Here is a 24,815-nt window from a genome sequence, read left to right as displayed (position 1 = left end):
AATATCTCCAACCTGAATAGAAGCTACTCTTGTTCTCCTTTGATCCACAAGAAATCAGAGGCTTAGAACCCACCAGGCTCACCTAGCAGGAAACATCTCATGCCCTGTCCTGGGTTGATTGGGAATGCAAGTGTAATGTGGAAGAGACCTAGTGGCAAGATTCATCTGTCTCACAGAGACCCTGGGTCTGCCACTGCTTGGCTGGCACTAAAACAAAGGGCGTGCACTTTAGCAGCCGTGGGCATGGCTGAAGGTATGAGTGCCATTCCATGGTGGGGTGGGTGAGTATGTGAAGATCATACATCTAGTCAGTTGAGCTTATGTTCTCAGCATCCTTTCCATTCCTGCTTATTTTGCACAGGCTGTGTGGCTAGGACAATTGGTCCCAGGCCAGACGAGTTCTGATGGTGAGTCCAATGTGACCCTCTTGCAGGGGTGTGAGCAGGGCCTGGAAAGGACCCACAGTGCCCAGAAGGCTTTAGAAAGAGGCTTCCTATTCTCAAAGAAAATGCAGGGGAAGACAGCCTGTTTTCTCCTGGGAATTGTGGGCCTAGATAAGGGAAGCAAGCTGCGGTTGGCATCCACACCTGCAAAGCTGGCACCAGCAGAAAGCAGAGCAGAGACATCAAGGGAAGTCATGTCAAAGTCCTTGTTACAGTGTCAAGAGGCCTGCCATGGTGGCCCAAGGCCTGCTGCAGTGGACCAGTACATGGCCAAATAGGTCAGCCAGGTGGTGGTGAGCTTGCTGGGACTTATAATTGTGATTCCCCTTGCTGGTGCAGCCTGCCTTTGAAGAAAGTGAATCCCAATTGATTCAGAAACTTTTCAAGCGTCCTGGTGACTGCTTCTAACCCGTAGTTCAATCCATCTACTGGGTTTTGCTTTCACCTCTTTTTCGTTTCTAGACATTCTAGTCCCTCCTCTTTTTTTTTTTTTTTCAAATTGGTTATGCCGCTTTACATTGTTTCCTATTTAGTCTAGACTTTTCCAAACTTGCCTGATTTCTCTCTCCCACGTGGTTGCTGGCTCCAGTCCTGCCAAGGAAGCGGGTCTGTCCCTGCTGCCTGTCTGTGCTCCTGGTGCTCACTGGTTCTTCATTGTGTGTGTACCCCCGTTACCTCCAACTACAAACTGCATAGTGCTGGAATCATCTGTGGCTCCAGCAGAAGCAAGCTTTCTCCAGGGAGTGTGGATGTTTGCTTCTGCCAGGCATGTGGGATCATTGTTGACTTGGTACCCCACTGATGTCAAAGTTAAGGTTGGACATTCCCTACACATTCCACAGAGGTGTGCTTCAACTGTAGACATGCTGCTGAGAGCTGCTCTGGGTTGTGATTCTTGTTTCCAGACTTGCTTTCCAAGAAAGCCTTCCTTTTTTTTTTTTTTTAAGGATTTATTTTTATTGGAAAGACAGATTTACGGAGAGAAGGAGAGAGAGAAAAATCTTCCATCCACTGTTTCAGTTCCCAAGTGGCCACAATGGCTGGAGTTGACCCACTCCAAAGCCAGAAGCCAGGAGTTTCTTTTAGGTCTCGCGTGCGGGTGCAGGGTCCCAAGGCTTTGGGCCGTCCTCCACTGCTTTCCCAGGCCACAAGCAGGGAGCTGGAAGAAAACTGGAGCAGCCAGGACATGAACCAGCAACCATATGGGATGCTGGTGCTCAGAGGTGAAGGGTTATCCAGCTGAGCCAACATGCCAGCCCCAAGGAAGCCTTTCTTAATGACCTTGGATCATGGCTGTCTTCTATGCCATTTCCACTCACTACTTTGGGACTCCCATAGATTTACTCAAATTATTTTTTCTTTTATAATTTTCATTTATTTGAAAGGTGGAAAAACATCTTCAATGAAACTTTCCAGTTGCTGCTTCATTTCTCAAATGCCTGCCACAAGCACAGGGCTGTGCCATGTCAAAGCCGAGAGCCTAGAACTCCATCCAGGTCTCTCAAATGGGTGGCAGGGCGCAAGGACTTGGGGCTTCCCCTCCTGTCATCCCAGCTGCATTAGGAGGGAACTGGACAGGAAACAGAGCTGGGACTCAAACCTGGGCACTCTGATTTGAGAAGTGGCCTTCTCAAACTGTGTCTTAACTGCTAATCAAAATGCTCACCTTTCTCCTTCCTTTCTTGTAAAATTTATTTACTTTTACTGGAAAGGCAGATTTACAGAGAGGAGAGACAGCAAGAAAGATCTTCCATCTGTTGGTTCACTCCGCAAGTGGCCACAACAATCAGAGCTGAGCCGATTCAAAGCAAGGAGCCAGGAGATTCTTTCAGGTCTCCCATGCAGGTGCAGGGTCACAAGGCTTTGGGTCATCCTCCATTGCTTTCCCAGGCCACAAGCAGGGAACTGGATGGGAAATGCAGCAGCCAGGCCATATGGGATCCTGGTGCTTGCAAAGGGAGGATTTAGCCACTGAGCCATCCTGCCAAACACCCTCCTTGATTTTTCTAATGCAGCTGTTTTCTCAAAACTTTGTTGAGACTGAGTAACTCCCCAGAAGCCTTTGCAATCAGCCTACTTTTATGTTAATTTCAGTATCAATGAAAACTTGGTCAGCTGCAGGTGGCAGAAGACTCAATCCTAATTGTATTAAGCAAAATTCTGTGGGTTTGTATACCTGAGAAACCCAGTGGGAGGCCTTCAGATGCAGTGTGATCCAGGGCTACAAAGACTGTCCCAGGACTGGCCTTTTTTTTTTTTTTTTTTTTCCACTCTTCTTTTCCCTCTGTTTTGGCTCTGGTTACCCACTCTGTGTGGTAACCACTAGCCCCTCCACATCTACCTATACCCTCACAGCTCCGGCAGGAGTGGAAAAGAGTTCCTGGTAACTCCAACAGATGGCAGACATCTCAGAACCTGCCAGAGTGGACTGATTCCACCAGTGCCCCATTCCTTGTCCCCAGGGGCATTTGCTGTGTGCTGCTTGGTTCAGTCTGACCTGCAGGGATACTTCCATGGCACCAAAGAGCCCCTTCGCAAACCACATGCTCTGAGCCTGGGGGACTTGTGGTTTCCCCTAGAAGCTTGCCCAGGGAGGAGCTACCGTCCTGGGGTGAGCAGAAGCGCTCTCAGCAGGGATCACGTCACCTCCCCTTCCTTTCATCGCCCCCCAAAGCCCACAGCGGAAGATAGTGGAGCAGGACCTGGGGTCAGACAAAGATGCATGGACCAGATGTGTGTTCTGTCCCGGTCTTGAAATGCTAGCGCAGATGCTGTCCTGTGTGGCTGCACACAGAAGGGACAGCAGCCGGAGTGTGAGGGTGGCAGACCCGAAGACTACGCTCAGCCCACCCCCGCTCCTCTGGCACCCGAGACCCACCCTGAGATCCCTCAGGACCGCGTCTTATCCAGCCTCGGCAAGCTATTTTTCTCCATCTGCTATAAACATAACACGGACACAGGCTCCCCAGCCCCACGTCCTTAGGCAAATCAGGTCTCCGGAGGGCGGCAACCAAACTCACCCTGGGGTCAGGATGCAGGGTCTTGATTACACAGCCAGTCTGCGAGGGGAACCGAGACGAAAGTCTTCCAGAAATATGATCACCCAGGCCAGAAGCTAAACTCAATCACCGCAGGAGGATTGGTTACCCAGCCGAGGCCAAGAGCGTCTGCTGATTGGCTTTGCCAAAGGGGCTGGTTGGGGGCTGGGCTGATAGCAAGAATAGCAGGGGAATTCCAAGAACCGAAAGGTAGCACGGGGCAGAGCAGAGTCCTCCTCCTCAGAGCTGCAGTACTCACCGGGGGTCTCAGCGTGAAGCAAGCACCGCAGGCTGCCCCCAGCCTCGTCCCTGAACTTGACGGCAGTCTGCCTGCAGACCCTCGCAGCTAGAGCTGGAGTGACATGGGAGGCAGGTGGCAAGGTAATAATAATAGTAACCACTTACCGAGTATATACATATATAATTTTTTTTGTCTGACCCTGCGCTTTCCATAAAGCTGAGTGGTTAAGTTGTGGGCACTCACAGGCAGCCTGGGGTTAATTCTTGCTCCATCTAGCTTTGAGATTTTGCTCAAATTACTGACACTATTTATTACCTTGATCTTCTCATCTGTAAAGCTGTAATAATAAACACATTTATCTCATAGGGTTGCCAGGCATGGCATGGAACACGAGCACGTACCATGTGGGCCAGCACCTGGTAAACATAAGGGGTGCATACATGTGAAGGGCCATCATCTCCATGTGGAATTTCTAATCCTACTCTGATTGTGCAAAACGATGAAATGAAGAGGGAGTTTTGGCTGCTGGTGCAAAAGCTTAAAATTAGAACAGAAGTTGATTTCTCTGAAACCTAAAGTTTGGATGGGCAAACCAGGAGGACAAGGTTTGAATGGACCCCCTTCCCAAAGTTCTCCTATTGAAAGACTTGTCTCCAAAGCCACAATATTGGGGGACTCTTTCAGAGGTGACTGAGGTATGAGTCTCTCTGTCCTCACAAATGGGCTAAAGTGGGCTCGGTGTGGTGGGTCAACTGGTTAATCCTCCTTTGCAAGCACCAGGATCCCATATGGTTGCCAGTTCATATCCCGGCTACTCCATTTCAAATCCAGCTTCCTTCTTGTGTCCTGGGAAAGCAGTGGAGGATGGCCCAAAGCCCTCCTTAGGATCCATGTGGGAGACCCAGAAGAAACTCCTGGCTTCTGGCTTCTACCTGGCCCAGCCTTGACCATTGTGGCCATTTGAGAAGTGAACCAGCAGATAGAAGATTTTTCCCTCTGTAAAGATAGAAGATTTTTCTCCTTTCTGTAAATCTGCATTTCCAGTAAAAATAAATAAATCTTAAAAAAATGGATCAAAGTTACTCTTTGAGGCAGGTGCATTATAGCAGAAGCAGATTCAAGAAATGGAGCATTTCACCCAGCTGCTGTCTGGCCCATATTCTGCAGTGGGAGGACCTGGGTTTCAACCACGGGTACTGTCTGGACTCCTGTTTCCTGTTCATGCGGGCTCCGGGAGGCTCTGGTCCCAGCTCAGCAGGTGGGGCTCCTGTTACCCAGGCAGGAGATCCCAACTAAGTTCCTGGCCCTGGGCACTGTGGGCATTTGTGGGCATGAACTGGTGGATGAGTTCACCTTGCCCGTGTCTCTCTGTGTCTCAAATTTGGGGGAAAAAATTGAATTGGGCTGTCTTGTATGTTTTTGCCTGCTCTCCCCCACATGTGGGGTTTGCTGTTCCAGCTAACGCCTTGGGAAGACACAGCAAAGAGGGCCTCACCAGATACAGCTCTCGGCCATGACTTCTTCAGCCTCCAGAAGTACAAATTAAGTTCCTGTTCCTTCTGTGTTCTCTAGCCCAGGGTTTTCTGTCACAGGTGGGCAGACCAGCCCAGGACTGGGAGACACTATCCCTTTAACCTGAATCTTCCACTGCAGCATCCAAACAGCTGCCCCAGCTCTGGCTACCACATCACAATTCTAGTCAGACTGAACAAGGGGTCCCAATATCCCATATGAGAACCCGTTCCAGGTCCAGCTGCTCCACTTCCAGTCAAGCTCCCTGCTAATGTACCAGAGAAGCAGCAGAAAATGGTCCAGGTCTTTGTGTCCCTGCCACCCACATGCAAGACCCAGATGGCGTTCTAGCCTCTTGGCCCTGCTCCAGCTCAGTGCCAGCCATTGTAGCCACTGTGGAAGTGAACCAGCAGATGGAAGATCTCTCTTACTCCCTCTCTTCTTCTCTTTCTGCTATTCTGCCTTTCAAGTAAATAAATCTTAAAAAAAAAAAGAAAGAAAGAAAGAAAAGCAACCTTCTAAGTGTCATGTGGCATTGCTGTTCAGATCTCATGGGTCACACTTAGTCACATGGCCATTATCACCTTCAAAGAAAACTTAGACCTAAACCCTTACCCCTTACCCCCCGCCAACTCCACAGGGGCACACCCAGAAACTCTGGAAAGGGGAGTAAATTAGGACTGTGACAGGTGTAGTGCCCAAGCCCAGAGGCTGGTGTCTGTGCAGGATGGGCAGTTCTGGGGAGCAATGGACTTATGGCAGGTGGTCTGTCCCTCCACTCCCCACCAACAGCTGTTCTCACTCATTGCCTTGGCTGCCCCCACCCCTACAGCTCAGCCCCCTGCACTGAGAGTGCAATCTCCCCATCCACTCTCCAGTGTAGCTTCTGGCCTTGTCTCTCAGGACAAAATTGCCCCTCACCCACCACCTGCAGAGGCTGCACCATGAGCACATGCTTCCTGCCAGCACAGGCTGGGGGAGAGGAAGTGGGGCAACGGTGACCAGAGAGGGTGCTAAGCCAGACTTTGCCTGAGGGTTAGGGTTTCTCTGCCAACACAGTGCTCTCCCCAGTCCTAGACCATCCTGACCAGCTCCATGGTGAGGACCTTCAGGTTCCCATAAACCTTGTTTTGACTTTGGGCTTGGTGTTCTTGCTATTGTTCTTTTTAAAAAAGATTTATTTTATTTTTATTGGAAAGTCAGATATACAGAGAGGAGAAGAGACAGAGGAAATTCTTCTGTCTGTTGATTCACTCCCCAGATGACCACAATGGCCGGTGCTGTGCCAATTCGATGCCAGGAGCTAGGAGCCAGGTTCTCCCGCATGGGTGCAGAGTCCCAATGCTTTGGACTCAAATACTTGGCCTGTCTTTTGCTAATACTTTTCCAGGAATATTAGCAAGAAGCTGGATCAGAAGTGGAATATCCAAGACTCTAACAGGTGCCCATATGAGATGCTAGTGCCATAGGCAGCAGCTTAATGCACTGTACCATCAGGCCAGTGCCCTCCTCTCAAACTAGAGGTGGCCACCTGAGGGCATCTGCAAAGCAACATTGGTGTCTGGGAAGGGACTCTGATGTTGATTGCAGCCCATTGCGCTGGCTCCCACTGACCGCTGACCAGGACCACAGCTGGCTCTTCCAAAACACTTCTATTGCTATAAACAATATTAGTATTAGTATTTGAAAGGCAGAGTTACAGAAAGAGAGACAGAGGAGACCTTTTATCCACTGGTTTACTTGCCAAATGGCCACAATAGCCAAGTTCTAGACCAGGCCAAAGTCAGTAACCTGAAACTTCATCCAACCCTCCCACATGGGCATAGGGGCCCAAGCCCTTGGACCACCTGTCACTGCTGTCCCAGGTACATTAGCAGGGAGCTGGATTGGACATGAATCATGAGGGATGCTGGTGAGTAGCACTGCCATACCACTGGTCCCTAAGCTGCCTCCTCTAACTGGCTGGTGTATATCTCTTGTAGTATGTTTGCCAGTAGCAACAAGCAGAAGCCAACACAAGCAACGCCTGAATGTCTCCAGCCAGGTTCTGCAAGCTTTGATATCTGTCAGAATGTGACCAACTTCCAAGGCATCACAGAGGTCAGCCAGAGTCCTGGTTTTGCCGAAACAGACCAACAGTTCGCCTCTCACCAGGGCATGCCATTTTTTCCTGGCTCTCTGCTGTCCAACTATAAACAGCGTCACTGATTGAGGCTTTTCACATAGCACCACTTCCAGATGCCAAATTCTGCATTTGTTACAAGATAAGGTTGGTTGCTATAGCAAAGAATGTTTTAAAGGAGGCAGGCTCTGTGACACAGCGGGTAAAGCCACCACCTGTGGCACATGCATCCCATATGGATACCATTTTGAGTACTGAGTTCCAGCCACTGCACTTCCAGTACAGTTCTCTGCTACTGTTCCTGGGAATGCAGTGGAGAATGGCTTAAGTCCTTGGGCTCTTCTACCCACATGGAAGACAAGACAAAGCTCCTGCTTCCTGGATACAGCCTGGCTCTGTCCGGCAGTTCTGGCTATTTGGGAAGTGAAGCAGCAGAAGGAAGTTGTCTCTCTTCTTTCTCTCTGTAACTCTGACTTTCAAACAAATAATAAATATTTTAAAAATGCTTTCACACCACAGTCCAAGTGGTGGACCTGCTGCTGCCCACAGGGCGGAGTGAAGGGGATTGAGTGCAGTAGGGAAAGGTGATGTGTGAGTCAGACAGCTGTGTATCCGGTGTGACTCTGGAGGTGGCCCAGGGCCTAAGGGGTGGGGTCAGTAGTTGGGAGAAGGGACTTTCCAGGTCTTCTCCATCATATCCTCCAGGGGTGGTTCCCTGACCTTTCCCATCCCCTGTTAACTGTACCTTGGAAAGTTCCATCCTGTGGGACCAATCAGGGCCTGGCCCCCCAGGAGCCTGTACCATCCAGAAAAAAGCATGAAAAGGTCCAGCCCCTCCCTGGTCAGCTTTCCTCCTCATCCCCCTTACTCCCGAAGCAGACCAGGCACTTGGAAGGATGATAGGAAATCTGCCCTCTCAATTGAGCAAATAACCCAGTCAGCCATTGCTGAGTGACCACTCCAGAGCCAGGGACTGGGATGGAAGAGGCTGGAAGAAGAAGAAGGGTGGGGTGGGGAGAGGGAAGCCGCAGCAGCTGGGTCAGCATTCCCTATGTGGAGAGTGACTCAAGCCCCAGGAATGCCAAGGAAGGGGGTGGGCAGCCACCAGAACCAGGCTGGGATCCCGCTGGCAACAACAGATGTGGGATCTGGAGGTGCTGGACCATGGGGTGAGGGGCTGGGGCTCCTAGCCACAGGGACACAAGCAGGTGTTCCTGCCACTCTGGACAGGTGCAGGCCCAGGGTCTTCACACCGAACCACTCCTCCCCTCTGAAGCCCTCGTGGAAGTTCAACTTCCTTGTCCTCTGGCTGAGATAGAAGCCTGGACAGCAAAGCAGACATGACCAGCTCTCCCAGGACCACCCATCAAGCCCCTGCCTGGACTTGTCCCCACTTAGCCCTCCAAGTGTCCTCTTAGTACAGGCTTCCGCATGGGGTAAAAAACAGGGCTCAACCACCCTCCACTGCCCCTCTCGCCTTCCCCACAGCGCGCCAAGACACCTGCCGCTCCGTGGCAAGGTCTCTAGCCCGGGAACCAGGAGCCAGGCAATCTGGATCGCGAGGTGTGCCCCTTCCCTAGGCGCCAGCGGGATTGCAGCAGCTGAGCTGGCTGACCCCTCCCTCGGCGCAGTCGGACACCCAATCAGAGAGAAACCGATCCGCTGCTGGGCCAGGGGCCAAAGGCTGGGCCCAGAATAGTGCTGCCCAGCTACAGTGTCGTGCAGCCAGTTGCTCTGCGCACTGGGGCCGGCCGCATGGAACCCGAGCTGGAGCTGGAGCTGGAGAACCTTCTGCTCAGGGTACGGGGTCCCAGGAGGCCGCGGACACTGGGGCAGCTGAGGCCGGAGGAGGGCCGTGCTCTGCGCTGGGCCGCCTGTTGCCGGCCTGTGTGTGTGTGTGTGTGTGTGCGCGTATGCCTGCGTGTATGTGCGTGTCCACGGGTATCTGGCTTGGCTTTGATCTCTGCGCCCCTAAGTGGGCCAGAGGCTGTCTTTTGGAAGTGCTTGTTGGGTGTCCAGGAGCAGCCGGCTCTGCATGTGACTGTGTGTTATCTGTGAGTGTTTGTGGGGTGCCACGGTTGGAGGGGGAGGCTGCAGGTCTGACTGGGATGCGGGGATCTCCCCAGTCCTCAGACATTCCTTCTTTTGGTAGGTCCCATCCTGGAGCACACTTGGAGGCCCTGAGCATCAAGGTGGGTGGGCTGCCCCTGGCTGCGGGCTCAGTCTCCTCTCAGGCATCCCTTGTCCCCCACTCTCCTGACACCTGAGTCCTGATCCATCTGGATTTCATCTTGCCTTCCCTTTCCCTCATTTCTCTCCATTTTTGCTTCCCTCTGTCTCTTGGCAGGTGCCCTGACCCTCCCCACCCCTTCTTTCTAGAGGGGGACATGTGAAGGCTGAAGACTCAGATCCCAATCCTGAGCTGGGTGAACTGCAACAAGTTGGTGAACCCCTCTGAATTTCTGGCGCTGGCCAGTAACACAGGGGCCATGATACTTCCCTTCTAAAGCTGCTAGGAGTTTGAGATGAGAAATTCCTGGCAGAAGAGCTCTCTGGAAGCTTGCAGATCATCAATGCAGCTGTTAATAGCATCTTGATGGATTAGATCATCTTGCTTGCTCCCTATCAACCAACAGACCCATTTCCTTTTCCAGAAATAAGCTTCCTAGAACGTGAAGACAGCGCCCCATGGTCATCACCAGCCGTGACCACCAGCTCTGAAAGGGTCCATGGGAAACGGGGTGCCAACGCCTCAAGATGGATGAGACAGGAAGCTGTGGAGGAAGGGGATCTGTCAGGTGGGGGCCAAGGTGAGACCAAGGCTAGTTCTGGGGAAATGAGAGCCTGAGCCTTGGCAGTGCCTCAGAGCCCTCCATTTCACAGTTAGCCATTGTGGTCTTGGTCTCCCCACATGAGAGAGCACATATTGTAGAATAGAGGACACAGCATGGCTAACTCAGAAAGATGGGACCAAGCTACCCCCTGGTGTGATTTAAAGAGTCAGCTGTCGACCTGCAAACCTGGGTCACAGCATCTGGGCTAGGCATAGCCACTGAGATGAAATCAACTGAGACAACAGATGAGAAAATTACAGTTCTGCCTTCTCCCCCTCCTCCTCCACTCCAACAGGTCCCCAGGTCAGGCCAGCTGCTGAGTCTGCCACCGGGCAGGAAGCCACATTCCCTCAGGCCACGCCCTTGGCTGAGGTGGGCACCCCTGCAACAGGGTGGGACTCCCTCTCGCCCAACAGTGCAGCCTCAGCTGTGGACTCTGGCATGGATGACATGGAGTTGGCCATGGCCATTCCGGCCACGGAAGCCTGGGGCTGCGAGCTGGAGGACCTGGCAGAAGAGGGGCCAGCCCAATGCCCGTCCCCACAGGCACAGCCCCTCAGCCTCGGCTGGGATGATGAGTTGCAGAAGCCTGGAGCCCAAGCCTACATGCACTTCATGCAGGAACATACCTGCTACGATGCCATGGCAACCAGCTCCAAGCTGGTCATCTTTGACACCACCCTGGAGGTGAGACCACAGCTCCACCCTGCCCTCTCTGGCTCTGGCTCCCACCTCAAGGCCCCTCCAAGATCTCCTTCTTAGCAACAGAAGGATGGGAAAGGGATAGTTCCTGCTCTCTAGAAGTATGTCCTAGTCACCATTCTTGCTTCGCATCTGTGGACGAATAGAATGAGCTCTGGCGGTCTTGCCTGGAGCTTGGGAGAGGTATTGTCCACAGGAGTGGGTTTGAGTGGGGTGACTTCTGAGCACATATATTTATCTCAGTAGCTGAAAAATATAGCCAACATGTAGAATGGGGAGGTTTAGGGTAAGGTACGCACAACTCAATATCCCATCTATTTAGGAAAAAATAAGTAAACAGATGTGCAAATATGAGCTAAATATTCATAGCTTCAAGACTTAAGAGTAGTGAAAATTAATCTGTACACTTCTGAGAAGCTCAGTGCTCCTGACCCCTCAGTACCTTTGGCCACAAGCTGACTTACCCATGGGCAAATAGACCCCAGCATGACCATGTCCAGTGACGTGGGCAGGGCAGGCCAGCTACGTCTGACATTGCCTAGGACATTAAAGGGTCAGCAGGCAGGTAAGGTGGAGTGAGGGAGGAGGGTAAGGCTTCGCACTGCTCACCCCCCTCTGACCTGCTCTGCCCCTCAGATCAAGAAGGCCTTCTTTGCCCTGGTGGCCAACGGCGTGCGGGCGGCCCCACTGTGGGACAGCAAGAAGCAGAGCTTTGTGGGTGAGTAAGGGTTGGAGTGGGACATGGGAAGCAGAAGGCGCTGGCACCACCTGTAAGAAAGCTAGGTCCGGGGTCTCCTGGCTTTAGGCAGAGAGGCCCTTTGGCTCCGTCTCCTCCTGTCAGAGTTGGTATCAGCTGTTCTCTTTTAGCTCCACCCTACTGGAATTCAAGTCCATAGGTGCTAAGTAGCAAAAGAGGAAAGGAGAGGCAGGAATGAGGAGCTCATTTTTCAGGCACAAGTGGGTTCCCCCACTGCTCACTCTGCATCTTGGGACAAGGACACTGGCAGGGCAGGTGCAGCCCTCTGCCTCCCCAAGTCACCTGTCACCAAAAGGCTTCAAGCCAACCTTGCCTCTGACTGCCCTCCTTCACTTCCAGGGATGTTGACCATCACAGACTTCATCTTGGTGCTGCATCGCTACTATCGGTCCCCGTTGGTGAGGAAGGAACTTAGGGAGAGGCTCCCCCAGATGCCCACAAGCGCTGGGAGTGGGGCTGCCAAGGCAGGAAGGGCACCCACCTGATTCCAGGAGTCTTTTGGTGCCTCTAGGTCCAGATTTACGAGATCGAAGAGCACAAGATTGAGACCTGGAGGGGTAAGGAGAGCATGGGGACCCCAAGGGGACTAGGGGATTGTGTGGCTAGTAGGGTCTTGGGGGGCAGTACAGGGGAGAGATGTGGTGTGGAGCAGCCCAGTGAGATGGAGTAGCATCCCAGTGTCCGAGGTTGATTCAAGCTCTTCTGCAGAGATCTACCTACAAGGCTGCTTCAAGCCCCTGGTCTCCATCTCTCCCAATGACAGGTAGGCAATCCCCTCCACCCACCTGAGCCCGTTCTTTGCCCCCTCCCTTCCCCTGTCCCACTTAGCCCTGAACTCACGGCAACAGGTGAAAGAGGCAGTCTAGGGGGCTGACTCCCCATTCCTGGGGTTGAGTGCAGCTGGGATATAGGGCATTTCCCCTGGCTGCCCTCAGACTCACCTTTCTACTTCGGCAGCCTGTTCGAAGCCGTCTACACTCTCATCAAGAACCGGATCCACCGCCTGCCTGTGCTGGACCCGGCCTCGGGCACAGTGCTCTACATCCTCACGCACAAGCGCCTGCTCAAGTTCCTGCACATCTTTGTGAGCCTACATGGGGCTTGAGCCCACATGGGGGCCCTGGCGAGGGCACCAGAGGGGCTTAGGGCTGGGAGGAGCAGGAGTCCTCCAGGAGTGGACCGGCCTTTGCTCAACACCCTGAACCTACCCTCCATCCAGGGTGCCCTGCTGCCCCGGCCCTCCTTCCTCAACCGCACCATCCAAGACTTGGGCATTGGCACATTCCGAGACTTGGCTGTGGTGCTGGAAACGGCACCTGTGCTCACAGCGCTGGACATCTTTGTGGACCGACGTGTGTCTGCACTTCCGGTGGTCAATGAATCTGGTACTCACATTCTAGACAGGAGAATATGGCTGGCGGGGGCAGGGGAAGAGCAAGGAAGAACCTGGTGGGGAGAAGTCAGGATGTTTGTGGGGGACGAATAGGGGGCAGCAGTCTATGTGGAGTGAGGGTTAGGAGTCTGTTTACTTTGAGCCTTGGTCCATGACTTGGCCTGTCTATGCCTCAGTCACCCCACCAAGGAGATAGGAGCCCTCACAACAGCAGCCCTACTGACCCTCCAATGGAGGGTTTACAAGGTTGGGAGGGATAAAATGATCGCAGTGAGAGAGCAGCTGGAGCCAGGCTTCTAGTAGCAGATCATCCTCAAATGGGCCACAGAAGTGTGGGCCGCACACCAGAGCTCAATTTCCTGTTTTGAAAAGGGTTAGAGAAGGGGATTATTTCTTTGGATGGAGGATGGCCATACACTGTTTCAAAGTTAAAATCACCAGAGTGAAGCAGGGTATCAAAAGTGTTTTTAGCTTATGTTCAATTGTGAGAAATTTCAAATATATACAAAGGATGTAAAAACGTCATATAATGAACTCCATAGAGTGGTTGGCTGGATTAACTACTGCTTAACAAATTGTCATCAATCGGTTAGCCTTATTTATTTATTTAAAAGATTTTTTTTTTTTATTGGAAAGTCAGGTATACAGAGAGGAGGAAAGACAGAAAAGAATGTCTTCTGTCTAATGATTCACTCCCCAAGTGACCATAATGGCTGTAGCTGAGCTGAACTGAAGCCAGGTGCCAGGAGCTTCCTGCAGGTCTCCCACATGGGTGCAGGGTCCCAAGGCTTTGGGCTGTCCTCGACTGCTTTCCCAGGTCACAAGCAAGGAGCTGGATGGGAAGTGGGGCTGCCAGGATTAGAACCGGCACCTACATGGGATCCTCGCGTATGCAAGGCAAGGACTTTAACCACTAGGCTACCGTGCCAAGCCCCTACCTTTCTTATTTTTCCTGAAGCAATTTAAAGTGAACTACAGAAATCACATCATTCCATCCCTAAATGTTTCAGTCTGCTTCTCTCAAAGTAAGCAGACTCGCCCCCCCTCCCCCGCCTTGTGTTAACATAACAAAAGGTTGAGTAATTATTAAATACAACCCAAGACCAAATCATTTTCCCCAATAGAATCCTTCTTTAACCACCAGTGCATTCAGACCAGGATCCAGTTAAGATCCATAGCTTGCATTTGTGTCTTTTGCCCCGTAAAGTCCCTTTCCTCCTTAATTTTCATGACACTGGCACCTTGAGCTTGATGGATCTGCTTGCCTCCCTGAGGTGGCCCTTGTCCCCTCCCCTCTAACCATGTGCTTCCAAAGACAGTCTAGATGGGGTCCAGATTGCACAGCTGCCATGCCCTGGAGCTACCCTGTCTCATTTTCTGGATGCTGAGCCTGGTCCATGGGTTCAGAAAGTGGCAGCTTGCTGCCTGGTTAGGAAGCTAGGGACCTGGGAGAATGGTAAGGAATCCACTCCGGAGTTTGTCCCAGGCCCTTTGCATAGCACCGGGGTTCTGATGTGAGCCTCTCCCCTTTCCCTCCTCACCCCTCCCTCATTTTCACTGTCCACTGCAGGTCAGGTCGTGGGCCTCTACTCCCGCTTTGATGTGATTGTAAGTGTATGGGGGAGCCAGGGGCGGGATGGGAGGTGGGGAATGTTGGTAGGCTTGGGGACATTTTTGAGGGCATGGGAAATACTTGATTAAGAGCCCTCCTTCTCACCCTGCTGCAGCACCTGGCTGCCCAGCAAACTTACAACCACCTGGACATGAGTGTGGGGGAAGCCCTGAGGCAGAGGACAGTGTGTCTGGAGGGAGTCCTCTCTTGCCAGCCCCATGAGACCTTGGGGGAAGTCATCGACAGGATTGCACGGGAGCAGGTACCCCATGCCCCATGGGCACCAGCCCTGTTTTGCCATGCACTGCTCCAGCTATTCCTGAACCTTGTGCCCTTGCTCTGTCCTCTTGTTTTATGACCCCTTGTTCCTGTCAAAGGAGCCCTGGTGTCCAAGGCCATAACCAGCTGAGTGCCTGCTGCTTGCCAAGAAACCCGCTCTGGTCCCTGTCCCTAGTTCTGTCCAGTGATATGCCCTGATTCTGACTTCTTTGGCAGCCACTGTCCCCTAACTCTGTGCCTTCCCTAAGCACTCACTGTGCACCTGCAGGTGCACCGGCTGGTGCTCGTGGATGAGACTCAGCATCTCCTGGGCGTGGTCTCCCTCTCCGACATCCTTCAGGCACTGGTGCTCAGCCCTGCTGGCATAGATGCCCTCGGGGCCTGAGAACGCCCGAGTCTTCCCTCCTGGGCCACCTATGGCAGCTGGAAGCCAGCAAAGGGAACTGGGGCACTTGGCCTGCATCTTCTCTACCCCTGTTTGCTGGTTCAGCTTTGTCTGGCTCAGGTAGGCTATATTCTGGGTCTTTCTGGGCTCCCAGATCTCAGACTGGTGGGTTACCCTGAGGGTGGGAGTGACCCCCAGTCATGGCTGAGCAGCCTCCCTCCATGGAAATCACAAGTGTGAGGGCTGCCCAGCCTTGCCCCATGCTTAGCTAAAGTCCTAGAGACCCTCCTGGGAGAGATGGACAGAGGCCCAACTAAGGGACAAATCAGTGCTCCTCTGCTGGAAATCCCATGAGATGGGAGAAAACTCATCAAGCTGTGCTGAGTGGAATTTTCTTGCACAAATTTCATCTCCCTAAGGGGATTCAGCTCCCCTTCCCTGCTTGGTCACCATCATCCCCTCTGCTCTTCCTTGCAGGTGTCTCCAGCCCTTCCTAGCTGCTCTCACCTGCCTGTGCTCCCAAAAACCCTCGGGCGTGGCCACTGCACCCTGGGATGCTGAGATGAAGCAGAACTGCTTAGCCAAGCCTCAAGGCCCCTGCATGCCGGCTCTGGGATGAGCCCAGGTCATCCATGTTCCATGGCTGCCCAAATTCTTTCCCCAGCCTGGGTCAGAACTGGTCCTGGCAGGGAGCAGTGAACCTGCAGCCCATGGGGTTAGTCAGGGGCTCCAGGCTTCTCATCTTTAGGTCACACCCAGCTACTGGGAAGGCCAGCTGTTCCTCTTTCAGGCCACCACCCTCCTCCTTCTCTAATGTCACTTTAGGGATGTTGGAGGTCATGAGACGGACACACTTACCCTTAGAGCTGTCTGTTGGAGTGGAGTCTTCCCTCTGTTCTCTTCCAGATAACTTGTTAGCGCTCCTCAGGGAGCAGTACTGTCAGTCCATGCTGGTGGATGGCCTTGTATTTGGGTCCATGAGAACAAGCCATGGCAAACACAAAAAGGACAACTTTCTTAGGGTTCACTCAAAATGGTACAGTCATTTACCCTGAACTTGTAGCCAGGATCCTAGCGCTTTCTGAATTCAAAGGCTCCAAGGAAATTCTACAGTTAGCAAAAAGCCCCAAGTGGCATTTCTTTTGCATCCACTGTGTTTTCCATTGAAATTTCTTTTTTACCTTTTGTTTGTAACAAAACCACAAAGACGATGTCCATTACTTATATATATAGCAGGAACCACCTATCAACAAACTCTCTGTGAGAAATGTAACTCATCCAATACCAAAAGCAATTTTTACTGTGAACCTTTCAATTTGAGGTCTCCCCCACCTTTTCCTGAGGTTAAGATAGGTAGGGAGGGGGATGCTTTAACTGGTGTGTTAGACTTTGCTCCTTCGACATCAGCACCATCCATGCTAGCACCTGCCCAAGAATCCTGATTTCCCACCGGGCAGCCAGTTGTCAGTCATTGGCATGTATGGTCATTGCCAGTTGCTGCCTCACTCCTGCAGAGTCTCCTGCACTTGTGACATGCAGAACAGGGCAGCTTTGGCTACCTGAAGTCCCATGAGGCCATTCCAGAGCTAGATGCTCAGATGTACAGCTGGCAGCGTGTGTTGCTCTGCCTCCTGCTATTAGTTTGCCTAAGTTCACCACAGAAAGAGTGGGACTTTAGGATCTTCTACTCCCCAAACGTACATAGGGTCCTTTCTTGGGGCTCTTTGCTTGAGGACCCCAGAAAATATCTACATTCTCTTCGTTCCTTAATGCCCTACCAGTCTTGGAATCTTTTTATTTAAATTGATTAATTTATTTGAAAGTCAGAAAGAAAGAGGAAAGGAGAGAGATCTTCTACCCATTGGTTCACTTTCCAAATGACTACAGTGGCCAAAACTGGGCCAGGCTAAGGCCAGGAACTAGAAGCTTCTTCCAGGTACCCCCTGTAGGTGCAGGGGCCCAAGCACTTTGGTCATCTAATGCTTTCCCAGGTGCATTAGCAGGGAGCTGGATCAGTAGTGGGGTAGTCAAGACTCAAACCAATGCTCATATGGGATGCCAGTGCTGCAGGTGGCTGCTTTCTACTTGCTATGCCACAACACCCACATCTTTGCCAGTGGGAAGGGGGGTTTGTTCTCTAACCCAGATATTCTTTCAAGTCCTTGGTATACATCCTAAATTCTGGCCATCCACTTTGGACATTGGGCTTTTGAAATTCCAAAGCTAAAGCCTCTGCATGACCTCAGACACTGCAGGTCTGCTTGGCTGAGTGGAGTCACAGCACTGCTGGGCAGTGGATGATGGGATTTTCTCATTGGACACTTAGCCCACAGTGCTGGCTCTGCTTCGGTTCCTCCCCAGAAGGTCTGGGATTATGGTCTAAGTGGGAGGATGCCATAGGGTGAGGTTGGCTCAGAGGGAAGAGAGGCTCTCACAAGAGGTGGGTATTTATCCTAATGGGTAAGATGCCCATGTCCTGTATCAGAGGGCCTGTGTTCAAGTCCCAGCTGATGCACCATCTGGGAGGCAGCAGGTGATGTCCAAGTCCTTGAGTCCCTGCCACCTCTGTGGACAACACAGATTGAGTTCCCAACTCCTTACGTTCTGCCTGGCATCGCCCCAGCTCTTGTAGGCAGGTGTAGGGGCCAAAGTGAGGAGCGTGGAGACAGGGAGTGAGTCAAAGGATTGGAGATCTCTCAATACCTCTCAAATAAAAACAAATAAATATTTTACAAAACTGATGTCTCGTGTGACAGTATGGGGGAGTGACTGGGGCAGGCTATTTCCAGCTATGACTGGCTCTGGGAGAGCGAATCAAACCAGTCTTTGGAGCTGTGTCTCTGGATGGCCATGCCTGGGGACCCTCAGGGTTGAGAGCCCAGGAAGTGCAGAACAGCCTGAGGGGGTGCCATGCTCCCCTTGGGTACCCCTTCTACCTCCCAGAGGGCAGATTCCTCTCTACCTGTCAGTATTCTGGCTACCCTCAATCCTGATCTAACAATTCTCCCTTGGGCTCTGTTTTTGATCAAGCCAGGGCTTAATCAGGCCAAAGACGACATCCATGGGTAGCAAGGAGCAAAGGACTTCAAAGCATCCCCTACTGCCTTCCCAGGTGCCTTAGCAGGGAGCTGGATGGGAAGTAGAACAGTTGAGCTCAAATCAACACTCTGATCATGGAATGTGGGCATAGCAAGCCACAGCTTAACCCATTGAGCCAACAGCACCCCTCACCCACTGTGTTGTTCTGTGGGGAACCACTGCACCCCTGCACACCCACCTCAGGCTCCCTTGTCACCTCCCCCTGCCACCCCACCCCAGCCTTGTCCCAACCTTTGCCAGGCGGCTGGCTGTAACAGCTTCCAATCCAGATCAGAACAAATAAATTCCAGGCATGCAGGTCACCTGTTGCCCCTCTGTTTCCAGGTGAACCCAGGCTGGTCCCTAGCTCCTTCTCAGCCCTCCAGGGACTCTGAAGGAACATAACCTCTGAGGCCGACTCCCACAACTTTCTATACTTCCTGTCACAACAGTCCCTCCCTTAGTGGGTCTCTTACCACAGCTCACTACAAAAACTTTATAAAATGCAGATTGCAGGGCCCCATTCCTAGAGATGCCACTTTCCTAATTTGGGGTTGGATTCCGGGCACCTACATGTATTTTCCATCAACACTACAGAGTTGTGACTAATAACACAGGCTGAGCTGAGACCCTGCTCACTCTCAAAGTAAAATTATTCATCCTATTATGGGGTCTAACCTTATTATTTAACAATGACTAACAGTGTACAAGAAACATTGACTAACAGCAGGGGCACCACTTTGCTCCCAAACATTCCTGCAGTCTGACGTCACATGTGTCCATTCTATAGGGACAACTGTCTACAGTGTCATTGGATACACAAAGAAACTGGAGTCATAAATGATGACTTGAAAATAAATTGTTATTACCGAGCTCCAATGTACTCAGAGCTCAGCCCTCTACAGGATATGAGCATGTAGACACCAGACAACACTGGGCACTTGACATGCTTCACAAGAGTGTTGCCTCACTATTTGCGAAGACAGCTGGATCAGGACCAGTGCACTGACTCAACAGGCTAGTCCTCCGTCTGCCAGCACCAGCATCCTATGTGGGAACCAGTTTGTGTCCTGGTTGCTCCACTTCTGATCCAGCTCACTGCTTGTAGACTGGAAAAGCACTGGAGGCTAGCACTAGGTCTCTGTGCCTCTGCACCCATGTGAGAGACCCAGAAGAAACTTCAGGCTCTCAGTTGTTGCAGCCTTTTTATCTGCCTTTCAGATAAAAATAAATAAATTTTTAAAAAGTAACTGTTAAAAAGAAAACAGCTGGGGTGGGTATTGCTGCACAATCAGTTAAGCTATGACTTGCAACAGCTGCATTTCCAACACCAGCATTCCTATCTGAGTGCCACTCCGATGGTTACTCCACTTTCAATCCAGTTCCCTGCCAGTGTGTCCTGGGAGATAAATGACAATAGTTCAAGTACTTGAGCACCTGTTTCCCACCTGGGAGACCTTAATGGAGTTCTGAGCTCCTGGCTTTGCCTAGCTCAGTCCTGGCTGCCACAGGCATTTAAGAAGTGAACATGTGGATGGAAGATCTCTGTCTCCACCTATCTCTCTTTTCCTCTGTTACTCTGCCTTTCAAGCAGATGAAAAATAAATTTAAAAATCAACTTATACAAAAGAAAAGAAGACAAGCTTTTCATCTTGAAGTCTTATTAAAAAAATTGTAGATCATAACTTGGCTAAGGAATTCAAGTGAACTTGGACAGGCGTAACAAGATTCCTTCATTCTTTGTAGTTGCAGGTGTATTTGTTCTATTTGCTTTTCTAAAATCGTTCCAAATAGAGTATTGTTCCTCTTTCCTCTATAAAGGTAGGTCAGAGTTGGCCAACAGGAAATCCCTCTGTGACACCCTTTCATTGGGAGCCTTGGGGACCCCAATCCTGTGACTCTCCAACCCTAGAAGAGTGGCCCATCAGTGACTACTGATGGGCTTTGCTTCTTATCCTCACACACAACTGATGCTTTTCACCCTGCAGAGAACAAAATTTGCCAGGAATGGGACCTACCCCATGACGTCACATCTGTTCTCTAGCAAGTCCATGTGTTTGAATAAACCACTGGCTAAGTAACCATCTGAGCTAATTTTTTTTTTAAGATTTATTGATTTTATTACAAAGTCAGATATACAGAGAGGAGGAGAGACAGAGAGGAAGATCTTCCATCCGATGATTCACTCCCCAAGTGAGCCGCAACAGGCCGGTGCGCCAATCCAAAGCCGGGAACCAGGAACCTCTTCCAGGTCTCCCACACGGGTGCAGGGTCCCAAGGCACTGGGCCGTCCTCTGCTGCTTTCCCAGGCCACAAGCAGGGAGCTGTATGGGAAGTGGAGCTGCCGGGATTAGAACCAGCGCCCATATGGGATCCCAGGGTGCGTTCAAGGCGAGGACTTTAGCTGCTAGGCCACGCTGCCGGGCCCCTGAGCTATTTTTGCAATGGGTTGAATGTGGCTTGTCCGTAGAGACAGATGTACTGGAGGCTTAGTCCTCAGCGTGACCATGTTAAGATGGTGGAAGATTTGGGGCCTGGTGGCGTGGCCTAGTGGCTAAAGTCCTCACCTTGAACGCCCCGGGATCCCATATGGGCGCCGGTTCTAATCCCGGCAGCTCCATTTCCCATCCAGTTGGGACCCTGCACCCATGTGAGGAACCTGGAAGAGGTTCCTGGTTCCTGGCTTCGGATCGGCGCAGCACCAGCCGTTGCACTCACTTGGGGAGTGAATCATCAGACGGAAGATCTTTCTCTCTGTCTCGCCTCCTCTCTGTATATCTGACTTTCCAATAAAAATAAATAAATCTTTAAAAAAAAAAAGATGGTGGAAGCTTTAAGAAGGCAGTCTGATCGGAGGTCACTGGCTCCCTTAGGCTCTTGGAAGGGATCAATGCTGGCCTTAATGGGTTGGAATTTTTCTCCCTGGAAGGCTGTTGCAAAGCAGAGCTACCCTACATAGGTTGGTTCCTGTGCATGTTGTATCAATTGTCACGTTGTATCACAGCAAGGGAACTCTCACCAGAGGGCAAACAGATGGGGTTGCTCCATCTTAAACTCTCTAAGTTATGAGTTTTAAAATTTTTCTTTTAAGCACCTAGTCTTGGATGTTTTTCTATAGTCACAGAAAATGTACAAGACAGCATGAAATAAGTCTTATCCAGGCATTGGAATGGAACAAAAAAAAGATGGAGGTCATTTTTGATTCCCAAGACAAAAGAATTTCATGAACATTTACAGGAGTTCTATTTTTCTGTGTATATCAATAAACATCTTTTTAAGTTATTATTATTGGAAAGTCAGATATACAGAGAGGAGGAGAGACAGTGAGGAAGATCTTCCATCCAATGGTTCATTCCCCAAGCAGCTCCAATGGCTGGAGCTGAGCCCATCCGAAGCCAGGAGCCTCCTCCGGGACTACCGCGCAGGTGCAGGGTCCCAAGGCTTTGGGCCATCTTCGACTGCCCTTCCAGGCCATGGGCAGGGAGCTGGATGGGAAGCAGGGCTGCCAGGAGATCTCGGCGCCCATATGAGATCCCGGGCATATTCAAGGCAAGGACTTTAACCGCTACGCAATCGTGCCAGGCCCCAATAAATACCTCTTTAAAAAGATAGGGGCCTGGGTGGGGAGAACCCAAGTATCTATGTAACTGTGTCACATAATACAATGTAATTACTGAAGTTAAATAATAAATAATTAAAAAAAAAAAACAAAAAAAACAAAAACAAAAAAAATAAAAATAAAAATAAAAAGATAGGGGCCTGGCGCCATGACCTAGCAGCAAAAGTTCTTGCCTTGGACGCTCTGGGACAGCCCAAAACCTTGGGACCCTGCACCCGCGTGGGAGACCCGGAAAGAAGTTCCTGGCTCCTGGCTCCAGATCGGCACAGTACCGGCCGTTGTACTCTCTTGCAGAGTCAATCATCGGACGGAACATCTTCCTCTCTGTCTCTCCTCCTCTCTGTATATCTGACTTTGTAATAAAAAACAAATAAATCTTTTTAAAAAATTAAAAAGATAAAGCTGGCATGCCACATCTAGTTAAGCCACCATCTGCAATATTGCATATCGGAGCACCAGTTTGTGTCCCAGCTGCTCTGCTTCTTCCATTCCAGCTTGTCAATGCACCTGGGAAAGTAGTGAAAGATGGCACAAGTTCTTGGGCCGTGGCATCCATGTGGGACACCTAGATAGAGTTGTAGGCTTTATACATTGTCCTGGCCTAGCCCTGGCCATTGCAATCATTTGAGGAGTGAACTACTGGATGGAAGTTTTGAGGAGTAAACCACTGGATGGAAGCTTTTTATCTGTCTATCTCAATCTATCGCTCTACTTTTCAAATAAATAAAGTCTTCTAATAAAATGAGTGAAAGGGATGGACTTGAGTGCAAGGAGCAAAATTCTTCAGCCAGATGCGCAAAACCTGACACCAGGAGGGGTCTGATGGAGGAACCTGAACAGTTCCTCTGACAGGACACTGACCCTACAAATAAGCGCAGGAAGCATGGAGGTAAACAACCCAGAAGAGGCTATGGAAAGTGTCCCACTGGCATACATTTGGCTCGGGTTGGGGGCGGACCAGGCTGAGTCAGTTCGCATCATCCACTGGCAAGTCCGAGCGCTGGAGCTGGGTGGGGGGCGGGCCAGGTTCGGTTGTGATAAAAACAGTACACAACACAAAATGCCAAGGCGAGGCTGCCTGTGCCTGTTAGGAACGCAGCACCCAACCAGCACACTTCCCACTGGTTTAGGTGAGGGTCGAGTGTGTGATGGGCAGAGCCGGGATGGACTGCAATACTCATTGGTTCCAGTGGAGGTCGGGGCTGAGGATAGAACCAACCCAGCGGTTGCAACCACCAGCTGATTGGGGTGATGGACTGAGGCGGGCACTGTGCTTGCTAATACATATAGGAACCTGATCTGGGAACACCTCAAAGTTTCTTTGGGGATCCCTTCAATCAAAATGGAGGAATCAGAACATTAACCAAGAAAAGATGAAGATGGAGTAGATCAACCAACCACCTCAGCTATACGTTGACAGCGAAATACTGGACAAGGGGAGACTCTATGATGGACTATGTCAATCAGTGGACTCTGCACCAGCCTCATTGTACCTGGATTGTTGCTGATGGTATGTTGGAGCTTTTAATTGATTGGGATGATACTCTGCTGGCTTTGCCTTCAGACCAGAGGGAGTCTCCCTAAGAAGCTGTTGAACTTGACTGGACAATAGGATGCTGGACTCTATGTCTGGTATATGCATGCAATGAGGGAATCCCAAATGAACTTGAGCTGTGGTTATGCAACAAGGTGGAGGAATCCACCATGGGGGTGGGGTTTGGGGAGAGGTGGGGAGAATCCCAGTACCTATGAAACTGTGTCACATAATACAATGTAATTAATGAATAAATTAATTAAAAAAAATTCTTCGGCCAGGCTGAGTTCTGTTGTGTATGGGACTCTTTGATTCTCTTCCTCCCAGTGACGTATATGTGAACTTCTGCTGGGGTCCATGCAGTGCATGTGGAGGGACACAAAGGTGTGAAGAGTATTGTTCCATTGCAGGCAGGGCCGCAAGGAACTTCCCGCTGTATGGCAGGGCCCAGCGGATGTCTCTACAACCACCTGAATGCAGCTCCACCTTCCTTTGCAGGGACACCAGACCACCCTGCAGAAGAATTCTAATCCATTTATGCATTGTTTGCTACTGTGGAGTTGGCTTTTTATTCAATGTGCGTTTGGAGGTTAATGTCAATAATAACGTCTTGCAAAAGGGCCTTTTATTATTCATACTGTCTTGGTTGTCCCCATTGACCTTACACTAATCAAGGGACCTGTATTTAGGGTTTCGTTCTTTCCTTGATCTTTAGGTTCTCCTTTTCTTTGTGATACAAGATTGAGTTGTAGAATAAGAATTGTAGTAGGAACTTCTATTGTTTTTAGGTGAAATAGATGGTAGAATTATTCTTGGATATACCCATTTGATCATTACATCAAAAGTCTGTGCCAAGGGCTTGTGACTGCTTCTGTATAAATAAAGCGACAGCTTTCTTTTATGATACTGGAATTGTAGTGGTCCATTTCGTTCGTCTTTGCGTCTCATGCATGCACCCTTCTTGAGTTTTTCAATTTCAGCTGGAGCTGGACTCCAGCAGACTTCCTGATAATTGCCTTAGTGGCCAAGGTTTCGCATTTATATTAATCCCTCAGTTCCTCTGCCTGGGTTCTAGCACAAATGGTAAACCCTTATTGGGGGAGCCACTGAAATTATGCCTTCCCCTCATCAGCAAGTGATGAAACAGAGCCTGCTCTCTACTTACCCAACACAACGACCCCATCTTTTGGCTAATCTGCTTTGCTCTTGTTTTTCCTCTGCATTTTCAGTTGCCTGATGTGAAGGTTGAGCTTTAGGACCAGGGGT

At 50.7% G+C, this 24,815-nt stretch overlaps 1 protein-coding gene across 1 annotated transcript; it reads left to right on the top strand.

Moving 5' to 3' along the window:
• The first annotated feature begins 9,051 nt into the window (after positions 1-9,051).
• PRKAG3 (protein kinase AMP-activated non-catalytic subunit gamma 3) lies at positions 9,052-17,572 on the top strand. Its single transcript, XM_004577227.3, is given in 15 exon segments — positions 9,052-9,156; positions 9,509-9,548; positions 10,011-10,166; positions 10,486-10,877; positions 11,529-11,610; positions 11,989-12,047; positions 12,161-12,206; positions 12,358-12,412; positions 12,607-12,733; positions 12,869-13,034; positions 14,613-14,650; positions 14,770-14,916; positions 15,202-15,303; positions 15,305-15,438; positions 15,796-17,572. Coding segments are annotated over 15 exon segments (1,731 nt in total). The 5' UTR covers positions 9,052-9,111; the 3' UTR covers positions 15,938-17,572.
• The last annotated feature ends 7,243 nt before the right edge of the window (positions 17,573-24,815 follow it).

This window comes from Ochotona princeps, chromosome 5 (assembly GCF_030435755.1).
Source record: "Ochotona princeps isolate mOchPri1 chromosome 5, mOchPri1.hap1, whole genome shotgun sequence".
NCBI lineage: Eukaryota > Metazoa > Chordata > Mammalia > Lagomorpha > Ochotonidae > Ochotona > Ochotona princeps.
Note: the sequence above shows the minus strand (reverse complement) of the source record. Positions and strands in the feature narration are given on the sequence as shown.